The 14,861-nt window shown below is 39.0% G+C and overlaps 1 protein-coding gene across 1 annotated transcript in view; it reads left to right on the top strand.

Annotated features, from left to right (window-relative positions):
• Positions 1-14,861, top strand: part of LOC124595467 (rootletin) — a 252,703-nt gene that overhangs the window by 210,477 nt on the left and 27,365 nt on the right. The window contains exons 27-29 of the mRNA XM_047134220.1: positions 3,630-3,809; positions 7,637-7,849; positions 10,000-10,320. Of these exons, the coding sequence (XP_046990176.1) occupies positions 3,630-3,809; positions 7,637-7,849; positions 10,000-10,320 (714 nt within the window). The remainder of the gene's footprint in view (positions 1-3,629; positions 3,810-7,636; positions 7,850-9,999; positions 10,321-14,861) is intronic.

Raw genomic sequence — 14,861 nt, 5'->3', positions numbered from 1 at the left:
GTGTATGAAGACAAAATTCTGCTTTGTGATGAATGAAGAACAGAAGATATAAGAAACAGGCTAGCACAGTCAGAGGGCATCCGTAGGTAAAATAAGTGCACTAATATGAAACATCTAAGGAAGTAGTTTCTGAGGCTATATATCTTAAACACAGCATCAGATGGAAGTGAATGCATGAGTGACAGAAAACAAAAAAAAGAAGAAAATTGAAGTGTTTGAAATGTGGCGTTACTGAAGGGTGCTGAAAATTAAATAGACTATTGAGATAAAACATGGTATGATCCTCTGCAGAATCAATGAAGCAAGAAATACATGGAAAACACAAATTAGAAGAAAAACAGGTAAACAGAATATAAGATATTATGGAATGACTTCCATGGTACTAGGAGTCATACAGGAGAACCTTATGAAGAAAATACAAGGGACAAGATGAAATGGTAACTAGAGATGACAAACATAGAGCATACAAAAAATTATCCTCTGAAGAAAGTGCCAGATTTTGCCTCTGTAGTTCCACACTTTCCTTCGGGCTTCCTGGCAGTTTCAAAAAGCCCATTCTTCGATGAATTTTTATCAGAATTGTGACAGAAAGACGTAACTAAAAGTATTTTGTTACAAGACAAGAAGTGAATGAGGTCCACTCTGACCCATTCTTGAATGGAAGTTCTGGTGTAAATTGTATCATGTGGATATTTGGATGAGAATTGCATATAATGAACTTAATTCATCCCTGTTCATCAAGTGTGACTGTTTCCAGTGGTCAAAGATATTCTGTGGACTGTGAAAGACTAGAAACATGTTATCTGCTCTGGAGAATCATATTCCATCCAAATATCCACATGGTGTATTCATTGTAGACCTAAAGACATGTGTCTACAAGGAAATAAACTTCAGCAAATCACTTGCAGAAGCTACTTTTGCAAGTTCTTTGACATTAAAACACTGCCAGCAAGTCAGCTTTTGCATGTTTTGCTTCCACAAGTTAGTGGAAACAGTTTCTTGCATCCTGCTCGAAATACTTCTCGAATTTGTCTGTTGTGGGAAATTTTCCCAGACTTTGCAGAAGTTTTGTGTGTTCAACACTGATACGAAAATGCCAGCCTTGAAAAGAAGAGTGGCACAAAGACATGTGTGCCAAAACAAATGTGGCCTTAGAACCACTGAATATATATAACAGATCACCACCAGCCAAAGAAGTGCAAATTGAATTTACCAATTACTTTGTTTCACTAGAAGAGGAAGTAGAATGCCGGTACAGGTGTCTTTAAATTTTCGCTGATTTTTTGGAGTCAGTGTAAACATAAATGTGTAATAAATAGTGTTTACAAAAATCAAAGAGTAATTAATAGGTGACCTCATGATGATATAGCTTGACATATTTTTGTGCCCCATTTTTAAAAATTTGGTTGTACAGTAGACAAAAGCTGTTTAAAACTTTCACACAACATTCTTTGAAAGTTTGTACGAGGGACATTTGAAAAGTCCATGCAAAGTCTGAGAGATAGCACCCCCGGCGCGTATCGAGGTCATGTTTAGTTAGTAGCATCTTTGGAAAGAGCGCACACCAAGTTTCAGCCATATTGGTCTATTTCTTTGTGTTTGGCATTTGTGTGAATCACGGAAGTAGAGTGTGTGTCAAAAAATGGACGAAAAAGAATTTTGTGTGGTGATTAAATAGTACTTTATGAAAGACAAAACGCCTCAGGAGACTAAATAGAAGCTTGATAAACATTACAGTAACTCTGCACCTTTGATTAGAACAGTTTATTAGTGGTTTCAAAATTTTTGGAGAGGCCTTATGGGCAGAAATGATGCTGAACATTCTGGATGCCCTGTGGAGGTTACAACTCCAGAAATCATTGATAAAATCCATGATATGGTAAATGAAATGTCGTGTGGCTAGGGCCTCCTGTCTGGTAGACCGTTCGCCTGGTGCAGGTCTTTCGATTTGACGCCACTTCGGCGACCTGCGCGTCGATGAGGATGAAATGATGATGATTAGGACAACACAACACCCAGTCCCTGAGCGGAGAAAATTTCCGACCCAGCCGGGAATCGAACCCGGGCCCTTAGGATTGACAGTCTGTCACGCTGACCACTCAGCTACCGGGGCGGACATGATATGGTGATGGATGACAGAAGAGTTAAGGTGCATGAGATTGCTGTGGGCAGCTCGAATGAATGAGTACATAATATTTTGCATAAACATTTGGACATGAGAAAGCTATCTGCAAGATGGGTTCCGCGATTGCTCATGCTTAATGGAATCGTGTGAGGTGTTGCAAGGAATGTTTGCAGCTATTCAGGAAGAATCCACGGGACTTTAAGTGTCATTTCGTCACTGTGGATGAAACACGGATACATTGCTATACTCGTGAGACCAAACAACAATCTAAACAATGGGTTACCAAGGGAGAATCTGCACCAAAAAAGGCGAAGACCATTCCTTTGGCCAGAAAGGTTATGGCGACTGTCTTTTGGGATTCACGAGGGATAATCCTCATCAACTCTCTGGAAAAGGGTAAAACTATTACAGGTGCATATTATTCATCGCTATTGGATCGTTTAAAAACTGAGCTGCAAGAAAAACGCCAGTGATTGGACCACTAAAAAGTCATTTTCCATCATGACAATACACCAGCACACACCTCAGCAGTTGTGCTCGTAAAATTAATGGAAATAGGATTCCAACTCATTTCAAATCCTCCCTATTCTCCAGACTTGGCTCCCTCGGACTACTATTTGTCCCCCAATTTGAAGAAATGACTACAGGACAAAGATTTTATCCAAACGAGGAGGTGATTGGAGCAACTAATAGCTATTTTGCAGACTTGGACAATTCCTATTATTTGGAAGGGATCAACAAATTAGAACAGCATTGGACAAAGTGTATAAGTCTAAAAGGAGACTGTGTCGAAAAATAAGAAAGGTTTACCCCAAACATATAAGTAGTTTTTATTTTTGCACGAACTTTTCAAACACCCCTCGTATTATGGGCAAAGCCTCTGATTTTAGTTCAATTGATAGTGTGCATTGATAACTTAAATATGTACATCTCTGTATATATTTCTTTACCCAAATATTTATTTTTTCCTAACTTTTAGTTTTCTGTCATGATTCTTCTTCAGTAATAATAATTCAACAATGGTGGTGACTGCTCTGGGTTTTAAATACGGCACCATAAACTTACACTTGCCTGTCTCATGATGAGACTCTATTGGAAACACTTCTGCAAGGACTTGCAGCAAGTTCCTGAAATTAACCTTCCCAGATGACTTGTAGAAATAAACTTGCGCTAGTTTTTGTTCTAATGTAAGCACCTCACCAAGTCCTTGCAGAAGTTACTTTTGGAAGTTAATTGCTAGTGGACACATGCCTTAAAGAAGCATTCTAGAAAGAGTATATGCAAGTGAGGGTATAAATTTGGGGACACTTTTTTCTAACAAATTTAGTTTCTGAAAAATGAATGTAAAAGACAGAGCATTAGGTCACTCATAGTTAATGTAGCTATTCAGTACTTACATAAAGTTGTCAGCAGAGTGTATTTCATTTTATTGTATCACTTTTTTATACATTCTGTTAAAGAATACTATTAAGCCTGTAAAAAGGAATTTTTTTTGTCTTTTCAGGATAAACTGGAAAAGTTAAAGCAAGCATTATCAAAATGTGAGGGAGAAAAACGGAACTTGCAAGAGGAATTGAGCCGTAGTGAATCACGTGCAACCAAACTAGAGCTGCAGCGCATGGGGCTTGAAGGAGATCTTCAGCGGCTTCACATGATGCTTCAGGAGAAAGATGCACTTTTGCAGGTCACTACTAATAATGGAACTATTTACTGTAATCATAAAGGAACCCAGCTGGCCTGCTGTGATAACAGTTGCTGAGAAAAAAAGCGAGTGATATGTGTAGGAGATATCAGTTTAGCTTTCAGACTAATGCCAAAATTTACAGTATCAAACTTAAGCAGTGTATAGCCATGTGCACTAAACTGGCAGTTTCTTGTGGCAGTCATACTTCCTCTTAATTTAGTGCTGTCAAGAGTAACAGATATAATATACATTTCAGTAGTCGCATCCTGAAATACACTGTTGTCAGATAATTTGTATTACATGCTTGGAAGTTAAGATTGTAGTAACTACATCCAGTCACAGTGCTTGCCTGCTTCTCTAAGATATTGGGAGAAATCATGTATGTTAGTCACAGTGCTTGCCTGCTTCTCTAAGATATTGGGAGAAATCATGTATGTTAGCTGTATGGAACATACTGTTCCAAAATAAGATACTTAGTCTCAGTTTGTATTTCAAAGACTCTCCACAGAAAAAGTCATCTTTCAATTCATGATTTAGATTACACAAAATTTAATAACAAAATAATTGCCAACTGATGTTTTGCATAATTTGTCAAAATCATTTTTGCAATTCATAGTGTTATAGAGAAGCTCAGGTAGTATGGTATCTAAGATCTTGCTGGTAACTGGTATTCATCCTATGTATCTAAAAGAATGCAGAGAGTGACATTTAGTAACCAAAGAATGATACCAATGAAAGAGCATATTCTAACAACATTGAGGAGCCATAGAGTACATACAGGCTCATTTAAAGTACATTTGAAAGTAGACTAAGCTATCAAACAAAGTCTAGATCATATTCTGTTACATATAAAAGATCTACCATTGTAATCCAAGAAGTTGAAACAATTCTATTTGTTGATGTTGCCAGTGTTATAATCAGCTGGAGAAACTGCAGTACATAAAAAGGTAAATTAAATTTCTGTGAATATTATTGACTGTTTCTCTGCAAATGGGCTGCAACTGGACTTACATAAAACACAGCACATGCAATTCAGTATTGCACAAAGGTTGATCATACCATTAAGATAATGAAATAGGGAAAAGCAATAAGTCAAACAGAATATTCAGAATACTTGAGTATTTAAATTGATAAGAACCTGAAGTGGAACCCACATAATGCATATCTCCTTAAACATTTAACCTCTGCTTACCAAACATCTTGCAGAAACCCCTTCATGGACTTATGCTTGCATGCCAAAATATATACTCCCTCAAGATATTTTTGGTTAATAACAAGAGTGAATTTAGTATGAACTCAGTAATTCACAACAATTCTAGAAATCCCTATCTAAGATTCAGAATGGCCCTTTATATCATGCTCCAAAAGTATAGCAGGTTTGTCAGTAGACATCAGACAGGAAACTGGAGATCCCCAAGTATTTAAAAACACAGGAAAGAAAATTTCATTAACTGTTCCTTCTACAATTTATCAGAATATGTGACTCAAGAATATAAATTACATGTAACTCTAATATTTGTGTTGGATAGAGCCTGAATGTGCGGTATAAACACAGTCCAGTCACATTAATGTTATCACCACCTATGTTCGATGTCAACGTACAATAACCACTCTCACATGGCAGGTGGCAGCACTAGGAGTAGTATATAAAAATGCGTGATCTGTCCACATTCGTTCCTTTTAAAGTGTGTGAGGGCGCTGATGACCTCGATGTTGAGCGCCCATAAGCCCCAACACACCACCACCACCACCACCACCACCACCGTGTCAGGGGACACAGAAAACAGTGCAGTTGTTGTAATGCAGAAACAGAGAGCATTATCTGACTTCGAAAAGGATACATTCATTGGCTTCTGGGACAAGAGTGGAAGCATTTCCGAAGCAGCTAAGTGTGTGAACTGTTTGCATGCCATTGTGTTTAAAGTATGCCATGCATGTGGTCGTGTGTGTGAGTTGTGTTTGCGTGAATTTGTGTGTGTTTACTACTTTAGAAGGAGGTCTTTTGGCCAAAAGCTCAGATGTATAGAAGTCGTTTTGTTGTATTTGTCTGCGACTCAATATCTCCTATATATGGTACATAGCAATCTATCCTTTTCATAATATTGACACCGTCATCGTCTTTTGTAAGTTAAAGCTGATTTGTTCACTTTTGGGTGCTGTGAACCAGTTGTAAACTTATTTCTCTATTCTGTTAATTGTGTCTAGTAAGGATTTGTTTGTACCTTTAGTGAATATGCTTGTTTCATTTGTGAACATAACAGTTTTTGAAGAGTCCTCTTGATATCTTTGGTAAGTCATTCACGTATGTCAAGAAAGCAACTGGGCCAAGTACTAAACTTCGTGGGGCTCCATATTTAACATTTCCACACTCTGATTCTAGCTTTAGTCTTGTTTTATCATTTATTAATGTGGTCCTTAATTTTCTTTTGTTGAGATATGACTCAGTCTATGCAAGGGGATGTAATAAATAAGATAAAATTTTAATTTCCCTTGTAGAATTTTATGATCTACCCAATCAAGGGTCTTGACAGGCTCGTAGAGAATACCACCAATGTGATTTTTCTTGTTTATCTCTACCAGAACTGAGTTTGTGAGGACATTTCTTGCTTTCTCGGTAGGGAACTCTTTACAGAAGACAAACTAAATGTTTGTTAAATGGTTGTCAGAAAGCTGCTTTCTTAATATAAGAAGAAACCCATAGATCTTATAATTAAATTATCCCTGGGACATTTAAGTCTCATCTTTACCTACAAGATTTAAATGTGTTGGGGAAAAAGGCATCAAGGGATCGCCAGTTTAGTATAGAAGGGAAGCAATGAGGGTAAAAATTGTAGAGGGAGATCTTTCACACTCCGGTTTTTTTTACATAGTCCGATTCTAGCCACTGTCACGAATGATGATGATGATGATGATGATGATGATGAGGACAACACAAACACCCAGTCCCGAGGCAGAGAAAATCCCCAACCCAGCTGGGAATTGAACCCGGGATCCCATGATCCAGTGGCAGGAATTCTATCCACTAGACCAGGAGTTGTGGACCAGTCTTTGGACTGAAGATCACAGCAACAAGAAGTGCACGACTAAGCTGATGGCATAACTATAGCCTAGAAAATGAGGACCATAAATGTCAAATATGGAAAAGAATCATATAGCCACAAATTTTTGTACATTTGTAGGAGGGAGTGCCATGAACAATATACTAAAAATCATGACTGGGAGAGGGGTGCGTATGAAGGACACTTTTGCATGTTTTCATTGAATAACTCAAAAACTGCAGGCTCTAGCGAAAATGTACCCCAGTACAAAATTACACTACATTCAATTTACTGCAGAAAGTGACCTATTCATTTTCTTCCCTAGGGCCAATAGTTTGCACACAGAGAGCAAGAGAATACTGAAACTCTTGCGCACTGTGCATGCACTTTAGCTTAGGTGGGTTTTGTAGGCCAATTTTTGGTAGTTTCTAAATTGTTCATCTCATCTTCCTCTGCACCACTGTGGTATGTTGTACACAGTTATTGTTCTCTCTCTCTCTCTCTCTCTCTCTCTCTCTCTCTCTCTCTCTCTCTCTCTGACATTCCTCGACCGAGGTATTGTTGAACAGCAGATAAGCACATCTTGAACAATTGGCCTGACCTTCAGACTTGTATTTGTCATTAGCCAGAATGGCGACAGAAATTCTCACCCTCCCCCTCACCTTACCCTGTGTGTGTGTGTGTGTGTGTGTGTGTGTGTGTCTGTGTTTTTTGTTACATTGTAGTCCCCTGTTTGCCTGTTAGCAATCTGTTTGCCTGATACCAAACTTGTTTATTTATAAATTTCAGAAGATGCAAGAGAAATGCGACACACAGGCTCGTAGCTTGACAGGCTTGGAAGAACGATGTGCATCCCTGAAGACAACAATTGAACAATTAAACCTTGCTCTGGAGCGTGCAAGTACAGCTGAACAGGAGCTTCGAACAGAAATACAAGCACTTGAGCGAGCTCTTGCCGATTCTAGTTCCACTGCCCAGAGTAGTATGGAGAGGCTTAAACAGGTATTTATTGCTTGTTTCAATATGATTAGTGCAGATTTTGTGATATTTCTGGATTTATCTCTTCAAAAAACACCATCAGTTTTCGACATCAACATTACGGCTACTTGCCACAACTGCTTGTTCAGTATGGGTTTCAGTCACTCAAAACCAGATCTTTAGTTATCAGTTTCTTATACAATGTTCATGAAGGGAAATGTTTACTACATCATTCAGTATTTTTCTACAGAAGTTCATTCGCCATCATCATATCAGAAATACTGCAGTATTTGTGTTAAATGTTGTCAAATGTTGAACTCTTGTTTCACTTCACTTCCTTCCCATTTATCCAGTGTGTTTCTTGGCAAGCATGTACCTTCACCCTAGCAGTAACAAAATATACATAATAAGAAAAAAATGGTCAGTATCAAAACTGTGACTCAGGTGTAGAAATGATTTCAATTTTTAATTATTTTACTGATGTAACAATCACTCTGTAGTTGATAATTTGGAAATAAGGATATGATAGTGGATAGTCTGGGTAGAACACAGATAACATCGGAATTTAGAGAACAGCTCAGTGAATGGTAGAGGCACTCAGTTGTCAACATAGGTATAAATAAGTTAAAAATATTCTAGCTTTCAGGCAACTTCTTCTTTACTTGCAAATATCTTTTCTGAGACTTTTGTATCTGCTTCATTATTTGCTTTTTATAGATACTTTGAACAGATGGAAATTTGTAGTCAGGCTAGGAGCTTGAAGCTGGTGTAATGAAATCACAGAATTTTATCTCATGATTCTCAGAAACAGGAGGAGCAACTTTAGATTTTATTGTTTGAAGGTAGTGCACAATTTGCAGAGCTCATAGTAGTTTATGTAATAATAAAAGTTATCGTGATTTGTCAGATTATCTCATTATGATTGATAAATGTTGTGCATCTCGTATACAGCAGAGTTGTTTCCCTAACTGGAAAAAATGGAAACAACAACTTGGCTATACACCTGGAAGCACTATGTTAATAAAAATTATTATTATGACCTAAACTATTAGAAACAGCATCCATCACTTTTATTGACAATCACATATATCTCAGTCACTGTCGCAGGCCTTAAGTCAAGTTATTTACGCAGTATTATCTCTGATAACATTTTGTTTCCAAGTTTTATGCAAAGATAACATATGTGTCCATACTTCACAGGCAACTGCATGATGTGTGGAGGAGGTACTTTGTACCTTATCCCTATCCAATTGTTGCAGTCTTTTCAATTTCAGTCATTGATACTATACAGGAGAAGCAGTTTTTGTACTTTCTCAGTTTACCTTAAATGCCACCACCTCATTGCTCAGAAAAGAATAGACAGTCTTTCAAATTACTTTCATATTTCAATTTGGCTACAGTTGTGAAAGTTGCAGCTCACATACTTCTCATTTTGTTCATTACATTTGTTGTATCATTTCATTTTATCACTGTTTATTTCGGTGTGCATTTTCTCACTCAAAGCTTGTTTTGATTGGCAGAGGAAGTGTTTGGCATTTGGCTCCCAGCAGTTGCAGCTAGATGTGGCATAACTACTTAAATCAGTTGTGTGAATAAAATTACAACTTTATTGGTACCAGGAGTATTTCATTTTAGAATCTTTCCCGTCTATATTTTCTGTCCAATTTCTCTATCGTCATTGTAATGAACCCTATCTCTCTCTCTCTCTCTCTCTCTCTCTCTCTCTCTCTCTCTCTTTCTCTCTTTCACTTTCCCTTTCTCCCCCTCCCCCCCCCTCCCCTCCCCTCCCCTCCCCTCCCCTCCCCTCCCCACCCCTTCCTCCTTCCCAACTGTGCTTCTGTGTTACATGTAAGTGTTTTACATACACTAATTATCTCCACAGTGTAAAATAACATGACATTTTCATTTATGAAGGCATTCATCCATAGGGCCTGTCATGTCTCAAGTTGAATAAATGTGATTCACTGACAGTCACCTTATAAAGATGGACAGCTTTAAGGAACATAAAGGAGACAAATTACTTGTTGTTTTCTTTTTTCTTGCATTACATAAAATTCTGTTTGGATATGAGAATATATTTCTGGTAAAACGTAGCTTCATATATATAAAATTATTCTCAGTAAGTTATTAAAATAATATTTTAATGTTATCCTAATGGTAAAATTACTACACAGTTGCAGAAGTCTTTAACCAACAGTGAAAATGAACGGCGTGTTCTGTCTGAGAGACTAGACGCAGCGCAACAGAGCAATGCAGAGCTTCGACGTTCACAGCAGCAGTTGCAGGAGCAGACACAACGTCTTCAAGTAGAGTTAGCAGATGCGGAAGTCACGCGCTCAGGGCTAGAGGCTCAATTACGTTTGGCTGCCTGGCCATCTGATGGCGCAACCTCTGGACAGTTGCCTGGCCGTGATGATGAGCTTAACCGCCAACTTGCTGCATCCCAAAGGGACCGCTCTGAATTACGTGGTCGTGTTGAAGCACTCTCAGACAAGGTGAGGAAAAGTGTGATTGCTGTGTTTATGATAAATAAGAACTATAAAACTGTTTAGTGAAAATGGGGTATACGAAATTTTGGTGATTACATCTATTATGTCAGTCAGCTTAATTTCAGTAAGTGAGTGAGCAATGTCTGCACTTGGATATAAACATATCTTACAATTTTCTGGGTTTTTGATGTATTGCTCTGGTATTAAAAGATTATGCAGATTGCACCATTACGCACTAGAACTGCTGCTGTTCTTATTCTGATTGTACTGCATGCTAAAATTAAAAACCTCACGCAATTTTCCTTTCAAACCTGATGTTGTGTAATTGTCCAGTTGTGGTGAGTGGAGACTATTTGTTGGTATTCTAGAGGGAGAAAGTTAATTTTTGAGAACTGTTGTGGTTTCACAAATTCCCCTGTTACATTTTTCTTAAGTTCGCACATCACTGCATTTCTTAGCTACCTTGCAGTGTTAAAATTATGAGAGCAATAAGTGTGTGTTTAAAGGAGAGTACTCAGCACACATGATTGATACACAAGTATTTTTGTCGACAATGTAAGATTGATGTCCCATGCTCGTGTACAGAACTTTCCGAAAGTGCTGGCAGCCCTTCCTATTTCATGCATTTATCTCATCATCCAGGGAGAGACCTTCTGTCGTTATTGAACCAAGATAGCAGAATTTATTGACTTCCTTCAACAAGGAGCCATGCAGTTTGATGACAGATGGATCTGTGTATCCTTGTGCCATGAGAACTGTCTTCTTTACATTTATAGGCATGCAGTAGAGAATTTATCCACAAACTCTTGCAGATCGTTTTGAGTATGTGCTACAAATGCACCATCGTCAGCAGATAAAAGGCTATTTACAAGCAAGTATTCTCCGAAGTGCTGGGATCTGGATAGAGAAATGTTGCAGAGCTTCCCATCAGCTCTGGTACATAGATGAATGCCCAGGTTAGTTTCACCAAAAGCAACTTTGAGGAGTGGTAAGTAAAAAATATTGAACAAAGTGAAAGCCAACACGCAACCTTTATGAACCCCTTTTGTCACAGCAAATGGGTCAGATGTGATTCCTTCAATGACCACAGCACCTTCCATATCTTCATGAAAAGCCATGATCATCTTTAAGAGCTTTGGAGGACACCCTATCTTCAAAAGTACTGCATTCAGTCCTCTGCTGACTGTGTCGAAAGCCTTGTTTAGGTCGATAAAGGCGATGAACAGAAGGGTTTTCTGCTTGTACTTGAAAAGTGCTCTGCGGCACTTTTCTTGAATTTGCCAGAGTGTGAAGATTGTATCAACTGTACATCATTAGAGACGAAACCCACGTTGTTCCTCAGGGTATATGTGCTCTGCAAGCTTGTGAAATCTGTCCACCACAACACGGGCAAATGTTTTTCCAGGTATACTCAGAATTGAGATTTCATGGTGACAGTTGCAATCGCCATGATCACCTTTACCTTTGTATAAATCAACAATATTGGCATCACACATGTCTTTTGGCGTTGTACCCTCATCCCAACATTTCAGTAAGAGGTTGAGAAGCAGCAGAAAAACTGGCTTAAGTTTTACAATTTCTTTGCCAGGCCACTTCCCACATTTAAGATGTGCAATTGCTCTTTGAAGCTCCTCCATAGTAGGCGTGACATCCAAGGCATGGTAAAGTGTGATCTGAGGAATTTCATCCACTGTGTTTGGACTAATGTTGATGGTATGTGAGTAGATTATGGAGTAATAGACGATTTCTATCTGTGATGATTTCGATCTGTGATGACTTTTCCATCTATTTCCTTGAGTGGTACACTCTTCTCTGGAATGGGTGCAATGGCCCGTTTAATGCTCAAGTACACACCACGAATGTCGCCAGTATTGAAACACTCCTGTATGCCAGTGCAAAATTGCCCCCAATAAGAATTGATGCAGTTGCAGACAGTGTGTTGAACAGCTGCCTTTGCTTTGCTTAACTCCCTGCGTGTAGAATTGACTGGGTTTTTATGCCATATGACAGTGGCCTGACGCTTAGCCTCAACGAAAGGTTTCTGGACTTCTACATCTCAATGAACCAATCCTGAGATTTTGCCTCCAGATTACCGAACACATTTCCAGCTGTAACGGTAAGAAGCAATTTTATCTTCTGCCAGTCTTCACAGATAGGAGCGGCTGGGTCCCAGGGATCCACCTCTTTTCATATCACGTCACTAAATACTTCTATTGCAGCAGTGTTGTTGTTTGGCAAAGACTAATTTTTGTTTTGCAAGGTCTTCTGGCAGAGTGAAACTTTTTGGTCATGAAGTGCACTTTTGTCGCTACTGGTGCATGGTCCGTGTCACACTCTGCACTAAGGAAAGAACGTGTGTGAAGAAAGTAATGCAGATCTTTCCTTTTAGTTAGAATAAGATTTAATTGGTGCCAATGTTTTAAGCAGGGGTGCATCCGGGAAACCCTGTGGTTCAGTTTGCCTTTAAAGTATGTATTGATGACACACAACTGATACTTTGCACAGAATTAAAGCAACCGTATATGATTTTCATTCATCTTGCCCACTCCATGCTTGCTTAGGCAATCAGGCCAAGTGGCAGAATCACTACCAATATGAGCATTTAAATCACCAAGGATGCATAGACGGTCCTCGGAGTGCACTCCTTGTACCACATCCCTGAGTTGTTCATAAAACTGACCCTTGGCATCTGCAGCTGAGGTAAGTGTTGGTGCTTGTACAGATATCAGCATCAGTGGTCCACTATTTGTTGTGAAATGCAGTCATAATGCATTCTGAGATCTCAATCGGGTTTTTGTTACAACACCGCAAGCCATTGCAGACAGCAAAACTGATTCCATGCTTTCAGGGGCTAGCAACATCTTTGCCCTTCCAGAAAAAGTGTAGATTTTTTCCCATATTGAGCCTCCTTCTGGTAGTGTGGTTTCCTGCAGTGCTGGGGTCTGACTAGCTGCAAGTCGATAGCAGCCGTTTTGTGAGCTCTTGGGAGCTTCCACAGGTGTCTGGGAAGCCTTGCAGCATAGTGGAGATGGTCCATGTACCGATGTGCATAATGAAATATCTTCACTTTTTATTTTGTTTTTGTAGCAGCAGGTGTCAATATTATGGTGACGACTTCTAGCAGTGCTAGTGTTCCATACACCAGATGGAACACTTGGCACCAGGACGGACCAGTACCTAACTGACCGGGGCTGCCCAGCTTGAAGCAAGCGGTGACTGGCCAGTGGACCTACTGGCCCTCCCACTGACAACAGCAATCCCTGTCACCCACTCTTACACCCATTAGAGTGTCCTCTCCATGGATGCTACTGCACCTGGAATGCAGATTTTAGGTGACATCGAGCTTGCCCAATACTCATGCCACGTTCTCGGCCTAGCTGACTGTTTCCACAGGAGCAAATATATGTGCTGTGTGGAATCAGGTTGGCTGCAGGCAATTGCCACTCAATTCCGGTTGGACTGTACTTGCGCCTAATGGAAGTGCCGATTCCGGGCTTTGGAGTTGTCCCTCTCCTATACAGATGGCATGCCAGTACTAACGAAGTCTGTATCTCCGAAGACAAGAGATGGGAAACAGGATAGGATAAGAGGAAAGAAAGGGCATTGTGAGACACACTTTATCTGACTGCTCTGCAGAGGCCTGTCGAGCTTGGGAGGCCCTGCCAGTAGCTACACAACTGCCGGCATGGCCCTCTGCTTCCCTGGAGCACGCAAACCTTCTCACCCACATGGACAGTGCTACTCTAAGGGTGTCTCCTTATAATACCAGTAATATAACATACGGTACTGAATAATTACTTTATTAAGTGATTAATAATTTTTATTCAAAGTAACAAACTTTTAAAAATTAACAGTTATAATTACTTGCTCTCTCCTGCTCAAATTTCCAGGTTGTCATTTATGAATTCTTCTACTGAATAGTAACATTTCTGCACTAGTTTCTCATATAAGGATTTTTTCAGTGTTTCTAAATTTATGCTGAGCAATTCTCTTCCTTTCACTTTGTTATAAATTTTCATATCCATTGAGCACAAAGTTTTAAACTGTAGGTGGGCAGCATAAAATTATTTTGATTTCTGGTGTTGTAATCATGTTGAAAATTATTTGCTACAAATAAATCTGGGTATGTGAGAAAATAATGTTTATTGGTGTTTTTTCAAATGTTTTAAATGGAGCACCCACTATGAAATTTTCCCTACATGAACAGAAATGATAGTAATGTTTCACAACTACTTTCAGATTTTATTTATTTGTCTTTTAAGTCAATTCTTTTCTACCCGTTGTTTCTCAGTTAGTGAACATTTGTTGTTGTAAAAACCATTGTTTTTGTTAGCAGAGAGGTACAGTTGACTGTGAGTTAGACTACTGTGTGTGTGTAACTCTGAATGAGGAATATTGCTATTGTTTTGTATGCCTACCTGTGCTCAGCACCTCTTGCAGTTGGTGGTCCATCCTGTTATACATAACCACATTGCACCTTGAATTTTCCATTGATGTATTTATTCATTTAGAATTATATAGCAGAAAACAATATTACTTCAGCTTGG

This window comes from Schistocerca americana, chromosome 2 (genome assembly GCF_021461395.2).
Source record: "Schistocerca americana isolate TAMUIC-IGC-003095 chromosome 2, iqSchAmer2.1, whole genome shotgun sequence".
NCBI classification, from domain to species: Eukaryota; Metazoa; Arthropoda; class Insecta; order Orthoptera; family Acrididae; genus Schistocerca; species Schistocerca americana.
The sequence above is the reverse complement of the archived record's forward strand: the minus strand, read 5'-3'. Positions and strand labels throughout refer to the sequence as shown.